This window comes from Crocodylus porosus, unplaced genomic scaffold, assembly GCF_001723895.1.
Source record: "Crocodylus porosus isolate Cpor-Errol unplaced genomic scaffold, CroPor_comp1, whole genome shotgun sequence".
NCBI lineage: Eukaryota > Metazoa > Chordata > Crocodylia > Crocodylidae > Crocodylus > Crocodylus porosus.
The window spans coordinates 59378017-59393112 of record NW_017728949.1 but is presented as its reverse complement, the minus strand read 5'-3'; the positions used below and the strand labels follow the sequence as shown (position 1 = coordinate 59393112).

General features: G+C 50.2%; 1 protein-coding gene across 2 annotated transcripts in view; it reads left to right on the top strand.

Annotated features, from left to right (window-relative positions):
• Positions 1 to 15096, top strand: part of SEMA5B (semaphorin 5B) — a 244427-nt gene that overhangs the window by 211370 nt on the left and 17961 nt on the right. For both annotated transcript variants that reach the window (XM_019554058.1, XM_019554059.1), the window contains exons 17-21: positions 523 to 741; positions 1500 to 1670; positions 2533 to 2682; positions 3199 to 3243; positions 6349 to 6554. In XM_019554058.1, the coding sequence (XP_019409603.1) occupies positions 523 to 741; positions 1500 to 1670; positions 2533 to 2682; positions 3199 to 3243; positions 6349 to 6554 (791 nt within the window). The remainder of the gene's footprint in view (positions 1 to 522; positions 742 to 1499; positions 1671 to 2532; positions 2683 to 3198; positions 3244 to 6348; positions 6555 to 15096) is intronic.

The window sequence follows — 15096 nt, the reverse complement described above, 5'->3', positions numbered from 1 at the left end:
GCGGTGAGCACCATGCCTACTCTCTCTGCCCTCTCTGGAGTCCCACGACAGGGGTTCAAGTCCTCCTGGAGTGATGCAACTCCATGGGCATGTCTACATGGTTCTTAATGCGCCTTTGCTACTGCACATTAAGTTTAGGACCTCTAATATGAGGTACTGGATAAAGGTGCAGTAGCAAAGGCGAACATTTTTTTGGTGACGCTTAATGCGCAGTAGGCTAATTCTGCTGTGCATTGGCACGGGTTTTGCCGTGACGTGCTAATGCGCAGTAGAACAGTCTGCTGAGCATTAAGGCTGCCCATGATATCAGGTTGTGTTTTTGCTTTCCCTTTTTTTCACATGCACACCACATTTTACTTCCAGTTGCACCCTTGGGCAGCAGAACAGAGCTGCTGATGCTGAAATCCCAGCACTTTCCCAAAAAAGCGTAGCGGGTTCATTGAGTTTGTTTGCAAGTTCAAGCCCAGTCTGGACATCCAGTCACAGTTTTAAACCTTTTGTTCTCATCTGTTCTTCTTCAAGCTCTCGTTGAGGATCTCCTCAAGAGTGGTAAGACCTCTGCACGGATAATCAATGGTGGCTGGTCTTTCTGGGGGGCCTGGTCTTCCTGTTCGAGGGACTGTGAGTTGGGCTTTAGGATCAGGAAGAGAACGTGCACGAATCCAGAACCTAAAAATGGCGGCTTGCCCTGCGTAGGGTCTGCAATGGAGTATCAAGATTGTAACCCGCACCCCTGCCCAGGTAAGGAAATAATCCTAGTCTTCCTCCATGCAGTCAGTGTGGACTCTGTTCTGCATGCATCATTCCTATGTGTATCCACCTTTCCCTCCCTGCCTGCATATATAAATGCAGTGTTGCATGTTGCTTTGAGTCATCAGACAATTTAAAATGCCATTTGAAGGACTGGGATATGGAAATACGTCCGGTAGCTAGAAGCAGGTGTCTAGGAGGCAGGACTTGTGGTTTCCTCGGCCAGCCCTAGCTTGCTAGACCGCTTTGGTCAGATAACTTTTCAGAGCTTCAGTTTTCTCAGTGCAGAACGGGGACAGCAGCAGACATTTCAGAGGGCCTAGTGTGAGTAAGGAAAGGCGCTGCACAAACAGCCCTGGGCATATAGCATTAAAAACATTTGGGTTATAGCAAGTAAATCTAGATCCTACCGTCTCCCTGCCAGAGAGAAGTGCTGGGAAGTGTTTAAATAACAAGTTGTGGTTATAGGGGCCACATGCAGGAGCAAATATATTTAAATAGACATTATGGACCTCAGTGTATGGTCTTCGCTGTTCCTGCTAGATTCACTTCACCGCGTGTCGAGCACGACACCTTGCAGCTCTCTGTTGGTTCAAGGTAACCATTGTCAAGCCCAGGAAAATGGCAGTTTTGGTGACCAAACTGGGGATCGGTTAGGGAGCTGAGACTCAACCGCTCCCCAGGATCTCGTTAGAAAAAGAGAGCAGAAAGACTATCTCTGTCTCTCTCTCATTTTCAATGCCCCTCAGTGAAAGGGTCGTGGTCTTGCTGGACGCCCTGGTCACAGTGCTCAGCCACTTGTGGGGGAGGACACTACCAGCGCACCCGCACCTGCACCAACCCGGCGCCATCCAGCGGCGAGGACATCTGCATCGGCCTGCACACCGAGGAGGCGCTCTGCAATACGCACTCGTGCGAAGGTGGCCACTTATTTTCCTCCCCATTCACACTGAGTTGGGGGAGAGGAAGGAGGGAATATGTGAGGAACCAGGGAAGAGCAGGCATCCTAATTTTCAAAGTAAATGCATCACCTTTCTCTTAACTTGCTCACTGGAGCATGCCCTGGTGCTGTAGCGCTGGCCAGGCAAAACCTCGTTAGCCGCTGATCCACTGAGAGTAATTGAAAAAGCAGATCAGTTGTGAGCGGAGATGTTTTGCAAAAACAGAAGGAGTCTCGGGAGCACCAGACCGTGTGGCCGCTGAACGGGGCGGCCTTCCTTTTGCCATATTACCCGTCAGCGGCAGGGCCGAGGAGCGTGCAGCATGGCTGGCAGAGAAAAGGGTTCCCCGAGCCCCATTTGCTCCCCTGCCTCCAGTCACGTTGTAGGCTGCCCATGAGCTGGGACTCCTGTAATGTATGCAGGTGGTCTACACCCCACTTGTATACCCCCACTTCTAAGGGCCCCTGTAATGCATACGGGTGGTCTGCGGTGCCCCTACAGCCATTTTGGCAGATTAGGGTAGCCGTGACGGCGTAAAACCTCTGGGCTGCTGGAGGCTTGGGTCTGCTATAGGAGCCTGTAAGCCAACCCGACCCCACACAGTGATCCCTCCTGGAGTCAGCGGTGCTCCCCTGGGGGAGTTTGGCACTTAGGTTGGCAGCGATAATGCCGGAGGAATCCAGTCCACCTCAGGGAAGCCCCCCTGTCTGGGGTTTGCTGGAGATCAAGCCCAGCATCCAGCTACCCCTGTGCATTGAAGGGGTTTGGCTCACGGTGGCATCTCCCGGGGTGGTGGTGGTGTATATGCATTATTCCTGATGCAAGTCTCATCTGGTTTAAGGCGGGTGGTCCGACTGGTCTGAGTGGAGCCTGTGCAATGAAGACGGGGTCCAGTATCGCAGCCGCTACTGTGAGATTCATGACCCCGAGTCTTCCCAGTGTGTTGGGAACAGCACGCAATACCAGGACTGCCTGTACAACGAGATCCCCGGTGAGCACCAGGGGCACGAGGGCAGGGCAGTCCTCCTAGGAGTAACCTGCTTCTCGGGTACGGATGTCAAGAGAGGCCAAGATTTCCACAGCTTTGGCTTGGATGCCCGTTAAAGCAAATGCGCCCCACTCCTATGGACACCTTTGAAATGCTCCCTTGTAACGGGTAGCACGGCGTGTCTGAACCGGCTGGCGGAGCCCGGCTCTCCTGGAAAGCTGTGTAATCTGTATTACAGTAATGGTGCTGCTTAATGGGCACTGGGACTTTGAGCCCTGTTTGGCTCAGCTGATGAGGCGCCTGGCCCTGCTCGGGCTCCTGGGCCTGGGGGAGGTGGGATGCAATGGGCTGAAGCGGTTTTGCTCCATCTCTGCTCTGCTGACCTCTCGACGTGGGGAGACCCTCGCTCCGCCACAAACTGGCCTCTCGGGCACAGAGCAGAGACTTGAGTTACTTAGCTAGCGCACTTTAGTTGATCGCAAAATGACAGCTTCCCCCACCTGCTTTCTCTTCATTTAGTGATCCTGCCAGCTTCGAGCATCGATGAGGGCACGACCTGTGGAGGTAGAGTACAGCTAACTTTGTGTCTTATTTTTATCTCCACCTGGCTATTTTTTATTTATTTTTTTTATAACTTCACATGGCGGCATCAACCAAACTGTTCATCTACACCGCTTGGCCCCGCTGGCAGCCCTTCATGCCAGTGGAGTCCCGTTGTCGGAGTCACACTGGGAGAACGTACCGCTTTTACCTGTTGTCAGCTTCAAGACACTTATTTATCTCCGGTTTTGGGGTGGGTGGTCGGAAACCATCAGTTAGCAGCCCGTCTCGCTCTGCCTGCTCCGGGGAAATGATGGGGTAGCCCTCGGTTTGCAAACGATAAGCCTCCAACTGCTCGGAGACGGCGTGCAAGGGGCTATAAAGATTTCGGCGAGTGGAGCCTACTCCCCACTGCAAACAAGGTTAGACAAGCGCCACTAGTTGTCTTTCCTAGGGTCTCTTTCCTTCCAGCCTGGGTTTTCCTTCACAAAAGCATTTGGAAGAGCTAGTGATTAACTTCCCTCCCCCCACTGCCCGGCAAAGCCTAGATGCACGAAGCCATTTAGAAAAAGGGATTAGTGACTCCCTCTGTCTATTTGAAGTCACCACGGGAGCGGGGTCGCACCGCGGGGCTCCCGTGCCTTTCCACCAGGATCCTGAAAGCCCGATCAGCCGCCGTCCTGCGCGGGGGCCCAAGACAAAGTGCAGCTACTGACTCCCTCCCGAGCAGCTCTCCTTACAAAGAAGTTGATGACAAAAAAGGCAAACCAGCCATCAGTGGATTTGATATAGAGCTTCTTGGTTTGCAGGGAAATAATGGAAGTGGGACTTCAGCTCTGCTAATGGAAAGACTGGCTTTTTGCACCACTCTTGCTGCCTCGCATGACACAAGGAGTCTGCTCCAACTTCAGTGTTGCTTATTAACATCACACTCCCAAGTTGTGCGTTGCTATCGACATTTCCCGCCGCTCTCCTTTTCCATTGCATTGCAATTTTATTTGCTGTTGCAATCTACATTTTACCGTGGCTAATATTGTATATTGCTTTTTACAATATCTGGCAAGAAAACTAATCGATAGAAGCTCCTTGTGTTGCATTTCAGAAAGTGAAGCAACCTAGGTTATAAAAACCAATGTGCCCGGAAGGCCCTCTATAGGATATAATGAGTTGCAGATAAAATAATGTCTCCTGTCCCCTGGGGGGCTGTTAAAACACACCTGAAAAATGACATAGCTCTTCCAAGGACCAGAGTTAAATGGAAAAGAGACTGCGCTGCACCTCGTAGTGCAACCGTAATTGGATTTCTTATGACGCAGACGCAGCTGCATAGTGTGGACGCAGAAGTGAATTCACTTTGTTTCTGCTGTCATGAAGTAGTGATGAGCCGTAGGAGTTAGGCAACGGTAGGCTTCTTAGGAGGGAACTATTCCTTTGGAAAAGTCCTGTAAAATTGAATAGGAAATTATACAATTTTGGCCTGTTTTTCCTCTAAAGTGTAACAGAAAATTACACCCTTCCAATAGACTTTTCTAGGGTGGTTAAAAAATAACTGCAGATTATCAGTCCACTAAATTCTGTATCTGTCTCGGTGCAAGTTTGATTGAAACCTGTTAAGTTTTTGTACAACTCTATTGGTTTCAGCCCTATTAAACACAGCAGACTTTTTTCTGTAAATGGTAGAGGAGAGCAATAAAATTACTGCTTGGAAAGCTATGCGACAAGCATGTTGGCCCAAAAGGAAGATGTCTCTGGTTGTTGGTGGGCAAGGAAGAACAAGGAAGAGCACCATTCAGCACCGCCGAAGAAGCAGTCCCTTCGCTTTCTCCATGCGTGGTGTGAAGCTGCAAAGAAATCCTTTGTATTTTTGGGGCTGCCTAAATATTCTCTCTGCGAGCATCACTAGTGGGCCTCCGGGGCGAGGACGCCGGGGTGCGATGCTTCCTGACAGCAGCCGTACCCCGTACTGTTCTCCTTTTGGAAAGTCACAAAGCAGAAGCCAGACTGGGAAAGTGCCCTCAGCTGAAGAGGAGGACAGGACAGGACAGGGTTACAACCAGGCACTGCGCAAGTCTCCTTCGGGATCCACGCCTACGTCGGCTGGCGCGGATGACGCGCTCGACTCGAGTTGCTGTTCGGGCACCGCTGCTCCTGTTGGCGAAGGTGGAGAGCAGTGGGTGGTGTGATTACACCCTGGCAGCAAAGGGCTTTCTGGGGTGAAGCGGGGATGACGAATGACTCTCGCCTAGTATTTATTATTTGGCTTCCTCGTTTCGCCTCCGCAGCCACCTGCCACGCAGTGCCTGCTGCTTTCCCTGGCAGCTTCCCATTACCTCTTTCCAGGAGGTAGCACACGGCTTTGGAAGGGTTTGGAGCGCCCGAGATCCCTCCAGCTGGCTCTCACGCTGCCTCGCCGGGGCGAGCTCCAGCTTCGCAACTTGTGCGGGAATGTGATTCGACAGGATTTGGGGCAGCTCTCTTCCTGCTGGTTTTTCCTCCCCGCCCCTTCCTTCTCTGTCATTTTTCCTATGCCCTTCACCTGTCCAACACACCTACTCGCAGGTCCGTGAGCGGCGCTCGGGAATAGTACAGAGCAGTTCAGTGCAAATGCACCCTTCGAGCCCCCCGAAAACGACATTGAGCACCCGGAGAAGTTACAAGCTAGGAGAGGAGAAGTTGTGCCCCTGCCTACCCCATTTCCCCCCTTCGGTATTTCTGAGTAGCCAACACACAGGACTTTTGTTTTTCTTCTACCCTTAGAGAGACACTTGGGTTTTCTACTCCCTGATTTCCATGACACACATGTGCTTTGGAGCCCATTAATATGTATTGTGGGAATGCCTTATTTCTTTCGCTGCTGGCTTAACATAATGTTTGGCTTCAGTACCAATAGATGGAGAGAGAGGAAAGACAGGGGGGGAAAAAAGCAGTGTATGAACCCATTAAACTTCATGCGCCGGGGAGGCCGGTTTTTGCAAGGAGATTATGTCGGCTGATGTTAAGACTCCAGATTCAACAGCTTGTTAATGTTGAGCCCGAGATGTCATAGCTGTGATGTGCACCTGTGGTCTTGTCAGGCGAGGGAGAAAGGCTGTTCCTTAAAAATAGCATCGCTTGTCATTTCCTTTGCAGGTTTTAGTCTCATCCATCTGATTGCCACTGGGGTCTCCTGCTTCTTTGGCTCTAGTCTCCTGACATTTGTGATCTACGTGTACTGTCAGCGCTGTCAGAGGCAGTCCCAGGAGTCGACTGTTATCCACCCGACCACTCCCAACCATCTCCATTACAAAGGCAACACGACCCCCAAGAACGAGAAGTACACCCCCATGGAGTTCAAGGTAGGCGGCTTGCCGTGCCGGCACCCTGGATGTGGCCGCGCACCTCTGTTTTCATCCCCCGGTGTAAATTGAGCAGATACGTGCATGTGTGTTAGCTGTATACACCTGTCCTCGGAGGAACCGGGACGAGCAGCGCTCAGAGGCACCGTTAGGGTCCGATGCGCAGAACCGGAGGAGCGGGAAGGCGACGTGAAAGGCTTTCAGTGCACCCGGGGACTGGACCAGAGGAAGGAGTCGCTGGGGCCCTTTGCAGGGCAGCGAAGTGAAGGGCCCGATTCTGCCCCCCTACGTTGGGCAGCACTTCACTGTGCAGGCAGCTGCGCTGGGATGGGCGAGACTACTCGGTGTGTGCAAAGGGAGCAGAGTCCGGCATTCAGGACTCTCAAGGAGACGAGGGTGACAGTCCCCAGCTCTCTCGGCATCTCCGATGCATCGTTAGCCATGGCCCCAGCAAGGGTGGGGGTTAAGGTGCTGGAGACTGCACTGAAACAGTTGGCGAATGAGCCTTGCAGGTGGAGGGGGGGCATCTCTGGGCGATCTATACATTACGGGCCAGGAGAGCTGGTGGCTGGGGGGGAGGGATGGGGGTCGTCATGCTGGAAGCTGGTTGCTTTTCGGGCACTGGGGAAGGGAGGATGGTTTGTGGGGTTAAGCAAACCCTCTTTTGGTTGCCCCAGGATAGCTAACTATCACGGACCTGTTGCTTGCACGTGCCTACTCCTGCTCATCTGTCCGCCCTGTCTGAGCCACAACCCCGCATTACGCGCCGTGCAGGCAGACGTACCAGCAGCTCCCATGTCAAGCCCCCCGGACTCTGCTTGAAGCCCAGCGCAGGGTTAGGGCGCATAGGCTGTTAGTTGTGTGGGGCCATTTCTGCTTCCATATTCTCGCAGCGTTTGGCACAAGACCCCAGTCCTCATGGAGGCTTTTGGCCATTATCCCAATGCAAACATGAAGGGTAATAGTGGGGCACCAGGGAGTTGGAAAAGGACAACTCCCATCCTCCCATCCTGATGTTTTTAAAGACGAACGTCAAGAAGGAGCCTGACTCTTTGCAGACCCTGCCGGCAGCTGTGGTCTTGGCCCTTGCCAGCACTGAGCGCCTCTTTTCAGGGCACTGCTGGCCTCAGCTCAGAGTTTCCTGCTGTCTGCTTCTAAAGGCAGCCTCAAAAATGTATTTCCTGACAGTTTAACGATACAGTTGCATGCAGCTTAATAAGGCTGCAGCATACTAATGGGAGTCGGCATGGATTTGTGGAAAGTAAATCATGTCACACAAATTGGATTCCTTTTTCAAATTAAATAAATATTGATCTAGATAGGAGAGGAGCAACAGACGTATCTGGGTTTTCAGAAAGCTTTGCCACCGAGCTTCCCAGGATGGATTGTTCTCTACGCTCAAAATAGGGGGTAGATAATAAATTATTGAGACCTGTAGAGGACGGGGGGACTTCATCCAGACAACTCCTAACCCATGGGTCATTCTGTCGAGTGTGGGAGTAAACCTGGTCAAATCAAGAGGGCTACTCAGGCAGGTAAGGCCTCCTTGTGTGAGTAAAGGTTTTGCAGGACCGGCCTTGAGCCTGGGCAGCAAGCAGAGGGACGGGAGTAGAAGTGGGAATTTCTTGGACACGTGCAGGATGTGAGTCCGTGCAGGGCTCTGTCTGACGGTTTTCATAATTATTTCCACAGCTCTAGGTGAGCTGCTTGAAGGTGAGACCAAAATAGTGGGTGGGAGGGGTTAAGCTTTAGAAAGGCAGGTGTTTCCAGAATAATCCCAATCAATTAGGCAAATGCATGATGAAATGTGAATGTGTGGAGGGATGTCGCTGAGTGGGAGTAATAAGGAAGTGAAGCATAGCTGAACAGGGCAAAGAGCTGGCTGGTGAGGTATCAGAAAAGGACCTGGGTTTTTGATGGATCCAGTGCTTGCGGTAGCATGCAGTAAAAGCAACACAGCTGTTGGGGTATTGCTGTCTCTCGAGATGTTGCATAGAGGGCCTGCCTGTTCGTTAGACTAGGTTTTGGATTACCCAGTGCAGAGTATTTTCCTTAAAGTGGGGGATAGCCAAGCAGAGGCAGTGCAAGCAGGGCAAGTAAGGTGCTTTCCAGAAAGGAGGGACCCCTGGTAGGAGGAGGAAAGGACGAGGGAGGGATTATCTAGGGAATAACTGATGTACACAAAGGAAGAACAGGACTAAGACTTTAGGCTGAAAGGGGCCTCTGTTAAGACAGATGCGAGAAGATACTGCGCCAAAAGTTTGAGTGGACTTCAAGGTGGCGTGAAGCCTGCACAGCAAGTGATGTCTTTCCTCCCCTACTCACCACTCCTTCTGTAAAACACGACCTCCTTATATTTTTCTTGCATATAAAACATTTTTAATTGAAACTCCTAGTAGTGGCAACAACCTTGGACTTAATACTACACGTGCGTCAGCGGCAGTGTGCGTTAGGTACTGGCGCAGTTGAGAGAGGGCACGTGCGCATTAAGGGCGCACACAGCAAAGGGTGCGATTCATGGTGTGGTTGGGAGTCGCCGACAGATTTTTTGCAGGGAGAAGCAGAGACGTTTTCCTGGCTCAGGTCTCCCTTCTGAGGTTTGTTTCGACTGGAGAGTTTCGCTCGCTCTCGTTAAAAAAAAAACAGGTAGTTTTGTTTTTTTAAAGTTTAAAAACATATGGGCTAGAGATGGCAGGATTCTCAAATAAAAGGCCCCATGGCCTTGTGTTGACCATATCTGCCTACATATAGTAAGTGAAACCTCCTTATAATCCCAAAGCTGTGTTATTAAACTCAAATGATCCAGACCACGTAGCTTCTTGTGGTTTTAGGTCCCAAGTGCAGAGCCGCGACGACTCTTGGATCCAGCCCGCAGTATGTGGGGCCAATTCTAGCACTGGTCACGGCCTTACCGCTGACTTGCATGGCAAAGGGTGAGCAGAAAGTGGACATTCAGTAGCAGGGGCAGCAGTGTCTCCTTGGGGGCTGGCCGCAGCAGCACCAGCACAGCTGCGGCGAGAAGCACTGTTGCTCGGATCTAGAGGCCAGTCATCTGGCCAGAGAGGATCCCTACAAGCCAGATGACCCTCAAGCCAGATGTGGCCAGCAGGCTGGAAGTTTGGCACCCCTGACAGAATGGCTAATGCTCACCTGAATAATGTGAGTCTTCCAGGGTTTTGGCTGCGTCAGCCTCTCGTTGCAAGATTTACATATATGAAGCACAATGCAAACATTGGAAATATCAGAATCCCAAGGTTTCAGTTAAAAAAAATGCTAAGAAAATTCCCATTTTGGTTTTCGGGGGGGGGTCTCACTAGACTTAAAAGAGTGTGCATGTGTGTAAGCCTTAATGAAATCCAAGATTAAGGAGCTGTATGATCAGTAGGCTGCTTTGCAGTGAAAGCAACCAATAATGCATATTGATGGGGTGCTAACACAAGACAACGAATAGGCCCAGCTCTATTATTTCCCACCTTCTTTGATACTGCTAGGACTTCTGCAACCATCATTATTTCATTTTCATCTTGAAATAGCTCTACTCCCCAACCAGCAGGTGAGCGCAGCAGAAAGTTTGACAGAGTTACGCTCAGATATACAGCACTGAATGTAGAATTGTAATTCAAGGTGAATTTTATATGAAGGCAGATTTAACGAAGGAAGTGTTAGCTGGTACAGGCCTTGTCGGACAGTCAAGTGCAACACCACAATTCAGATCAGATGCAAATATCATAGATGACAGTGACCTACTGATTGTGCAGTTGATAACTTGCCAGGGCAGTGTTTTGTTGAAGAATGCTTTATTTTTTTTCTACTGCCTTTCTCCGTCTTGCTTTATCAGGGATACTGGGACTTCTCTTATTAGATATTTTGGCTGTGATGCTTGAAAAGATTTCATCCATATGCATTTTTCAGCAACAGGTTGATTTTTGCTTTTGTTATTCATAAATTATAGGGAGGGACCTTTGGGGTCATCTAGTAAGCACTCCATGTTTCGTTAATTGGTGAAAGTTCATGCCGTACTTTTGACGGAATCAAGGACTTTGCCGTACAAGAGCCTAATGAACTAAAAATTAGCTCTTCTTTCCATTTTGGCAGGTTGGGTTGCAGAACCTGGAACAGCTTCACAGCCGCCAGGCTGATTAGTTAAATACAGACTAGAAGTGGGGAGAGCAAACCTACGAGGGACGTGGCTTCATCTCAAGCATTGCTCGGGGGGCTAACAGTGCACTAGACCAGCGGTTCCCAGTCTGTGGCCCGGGCGCCACCGGTGGTTCGCAGACAACCTGTCAGTGGCACGCATTAACAGATTTATTATCATTATTTTATATGACAAAAATGAGCTGGCGGTACTTAAGGTTGAACTGGAAAATTTGCTGGTGGTACTTAAGGTGGCATTTTAAATTGCTGGTGCGCAATCTGTCCGAGTTTGGGAACCGCTGCTGTGGACGACTTCTACTGCGCATTAGTGCAGCACGAAAAAACCGTGCTAATGCGCTAGTGTACTGTAGAATATGTCTACTGTGCATTAGTGTCACTTAAAAAGCATGCACTAGCACTAATTACTGTGCATTATGTTAGTACCTGTGATTAGCAATGCTCCATAATTACGGCACATTAACGAATGTGTAGATGCTCCCAGTGACTCCCACTTTAGCCCAATGGTGGATGAAAGCGGAGGGAGATATCTTGGATTAGAAGCAGGAGGACCCAGGGTCGGGGCTGAGCTCTTCCAAGGAGGAGCCCTGGGAGCAGCTGCACCTGGACTGAAGGCTCGGGGTAAACCTTTTCCTAGTCCTGAATCCTTGATTAATAAAGAGACCTAAGTTTTGAATGTCCTGCTCATGATCTCTGTTTCAGAGGTGCCTAGGAGAGGCATCTGCACGTCCAGCCAAATTTAAATCCCACTGAAGTCAGCCAAAAGATTCACATGTGTTTGTAGGGTTTTGAATCCAGTTCTTATCCCACAGGTTTCAGGTTCAGTTACTCTGGTCGCCGCACATTTGCTTCTTAGCTGGCTAGCACTGACGTAACGGTTCGTAATGGAGCTCAAAGGTTAATTTTGAGGTCCTCGTCATAGATTTTACACAATGAAGCTTCTCTCTCTGTAGCAACACCTCAGGCAAGAAGGCTTCCAGTGTCCATCTTCTGTCTGCCCCTACCAATGTCCTTTGCAAATTAAGGGTTGAATCCTGCCGTCGTTGCTCATGGGGAAATGTCTGTTAACTACAACAAGCGATTTACATGGGATGGGATAAAGTGAAAAACTGAGTGAGGATTTCCGGACTCGGCTTGTACTGAAGGGAAGAAACCTGTAAATGTTTAATAGCTCCCCTGGTGCCTTGAGTTTAGAAGAAGACAGCAGCCTACTACAAATGAGCTTGGAGAAGTCTGGGGATATCAGAGCGGCCCAAACAAAATCAGACTACTGAATGCAAACCACGGCCATTGGAAATTGCTCATCAATGGAAAAAAAATCCATTAAAGCCCTTGGGATCCATATATGTTGAGAAAATCCCTGAAATAAATACTGTTCAACAGTGTAGACAGCACCGCTGGGGTCCCCAAAAGCCAGTGAGGGGAAGACAGCCCCTGCAAAATATGCCAGACACTATTATGGTTGATTAGAAATCTCTGAGTAATTTGCAGCAATGAAATATCAGCCTGGAGACCTTGAGCTGGGGCACCTGCCTTTCTGCAGCGTGATCCATCTTGAGGAATCGCCAGTCCTGGACATTGGTGCAGCCTCCCACCGTGGGATACGGGAGAGAGCTTGGAGGGATATCGAGGGCTGTCTCGGTTTTAAAATCTCTTCCTCAAGGGCCCGCTCATTTTTACTGCTACTGAAAATCAGGCCTCTTTTTTAAAGCAGGGAAGCAGCCGGTGGCTCAAGTTTAAATGAGCTTTAAGTGCTTTCAAGCCCACCCAGAGAAGCATTTGTCTTAATCACTCTTGGTCTCTGTGGGTATTTGTTTTTCTCTCTCTCTCTCAAAACTCAAGGCTGCAGTCTCCTATCACTTAATACGCTGCTACTTCACCTAAACTCAGCAAACCCATTTATTCCCACGTGAACCCGGCACATGCAGCCGTATCATGCTTTAAGCTTGCCTTAATTTCAATGACCCCCTAGACTGTGCATCATTTGAGCCCCATGAATGGGCTATAAAGTTCAGGCTAATAGTCAACAGCTGATGAAACACAACCCAATCAAGAAAGGTATCCACGGTTTCCCTTTAGCATTCGCCCTGGCTGTGTAGCTTTTTAGCGAGAGATTTAGCTGATGTAATCAGCTGGAACAAAAAAAAAATACAGTAAATCAGATTGAAACATAAATTTTGTTCCCAGTGAATTTCATGTTTAACAAAGACTATTTCCCCTGAACAAAGTGGCATTTAAGAGCATTAACTGCTTGAATGGCAGAGTACATATTTTTAGCACTTGCCATGAGTATAGTATTATTTGGAAAAGAATAGCAGGGGCAGGGGGTTGTATTGGCAGAGCAGCGTTGTGCCCTTCATTGTACGATCCAGCAGTTGCAAATATCGCTTCGGGGGACTCTTGATTTCCATAATGCCTGCTCGGGAAGGGAAGGAAGAAAGCTTACTGATGGGGAAAAAGGATTAAGCAGCGTGGCTCAGTCAAAGTCTATTAGTATCTTCGCCCCCTCTCCTCCCCTCCTCTCCCCTTTGGTTTCTTTGGGTCCAGTCAAACTGAGCAGTGGAGCGTACCTGCCTGTCATGTGCTCGTTTGCTCTTGTCTCTGAGAGAGGCGTCATTCCCCGAAGGCAGCACAGACTCCAGGGGCTGTTTCATAGGCCTCGGGTTCATGGAGAAATCCTTCGAGAGTGGTGAAAACGGCCAGTTTGGGGTTGCCCATTTCGTCGGTCCAGCTTGCAGGGGTAAAACACCCCCTTGCAATGTTAAGCAACTGCTCACCACGGCATTTGGTTTCCACTCTTGTGGCTCGTGATGCAGGCCCTCTGTTATCTCACAGGCGGCGCTTGCCCGTTGCGCCGCAGGGATCCCATGAGTTCGTCCTGCCCTGGCCCTCGCAGTTGTCAGGATTGCTCCTCCACCTTGCCGTGAGCTTGGCTGGTTCCTTCTCACCCTGCCGGGTTTTCACGCGTCCTTGACCTTTGCAATGTCAGGGCTGCGGGGAGGATTGGCTTGCGAGCATGACCTTAGGTGCAGTCCCTTGCTCTACCACCTGACAACCTGGTCCAGTCACTGCAAATGCTGTGTAAACCTTTCGTTGTGTTGGTAGTCATGTTTAGGATAGCCCAAGGAAAGATTCTATGAGCAAAACGTGTTTGGGAATATCTTGTATTGGACCGGCTGTGCAATTGGGAGAGGTGTTAAACAAGCTTTGGGCTGCAGTGCACGGTGCCCTTCCTCAGGTCTGGGAAAGCAGCAGATACCCCCTATGCCCCTGATTCTCAACCAGGGTGCCCTGGAGCCCTAGGGTGCCGCAAGAGCCTTTGAAGGCACAATATTCGCTGTGCAAGCCCCTGCAAATGATTTACAAGATTTCAAATAGGAATCTGCAATGTCAGAAACATTCTGCTCTGTTTTTTTGAGTCTTTTACAACAGAAGAATCGCTCAATTCTGTTTCTGCAGTCCAAAACCAAGTGAAAGCCAGGAGCCGGGTCCCTTCAGGGATGAGAGAGGAATATCAATACTGAGCTGGGTATCGGGTGCTTATTCCATTGGCCTTCTCCAGGCCAGGATCAGAGCTGCTTAGCTATGTCCCCACCCTTCAAACGACCCCAAAAGCCAAAACTAACTTTTCCTTGGCTCCGCTACCTGTGCCACTACAGAAGGAAGGTGTTCTTCCCTCGCTGCTGCCATGAAGCAGAAGTGAAGAGCACGGTCCTAGCTGCAAAGTCAGGACTGCCCCTGGAGTCTGTATAACGCAGCGAGAATTGGGTAGCGCTTTGCAGGAGTCGTAAGGGCAATCACGAGGGCAGAGAGTGAATCCAAGGGTGTTGGGGAAATGAGAAGGGCTTTGGGAATATATTAGGGGAGCAGTAAATACCAGAGAAAGCACAAGCCTTTAGATGCATTTGGAGGGAGACTCAATTATGACTCCAGATTGCTGAAAGCCCCCGTGACTGTCGTGATAATCACAGGCATCATAAGCCTGGATGATTAGGGATGCCACTTCTATGAATGAGGGGTCGTACTCGGGGCCAGGTATCAGGCATTCGATCCAGCTCAGAGAGGGCAGCCTGGGCACACTCAGGGTGGCTGCGGGTGGGCTACCGCACGATAGCTGGAGTGTGGCGCCCTCTCCATCTCCTCCCCACCAGTTTCCTGTCCCAAGTGGGTTTGACCTTGAGTTTGCCTTGTGGGCCCCTCTCTCCCCCCGCCGGGGATCTTCTGTATGGGGGGAGTCCCCAGGAAGGATTTGTGCTGCTTGCGCATCCTCACTAATGCTAAACAGGGGAACAGGCAAACCTGCAAGCTCTGGATGGAGCGCACGCCCTGAGAACAAGCTCGGGGGCAGCCCCAACACCGGGTGTTTGCTTATGAAAATTCACGGGCA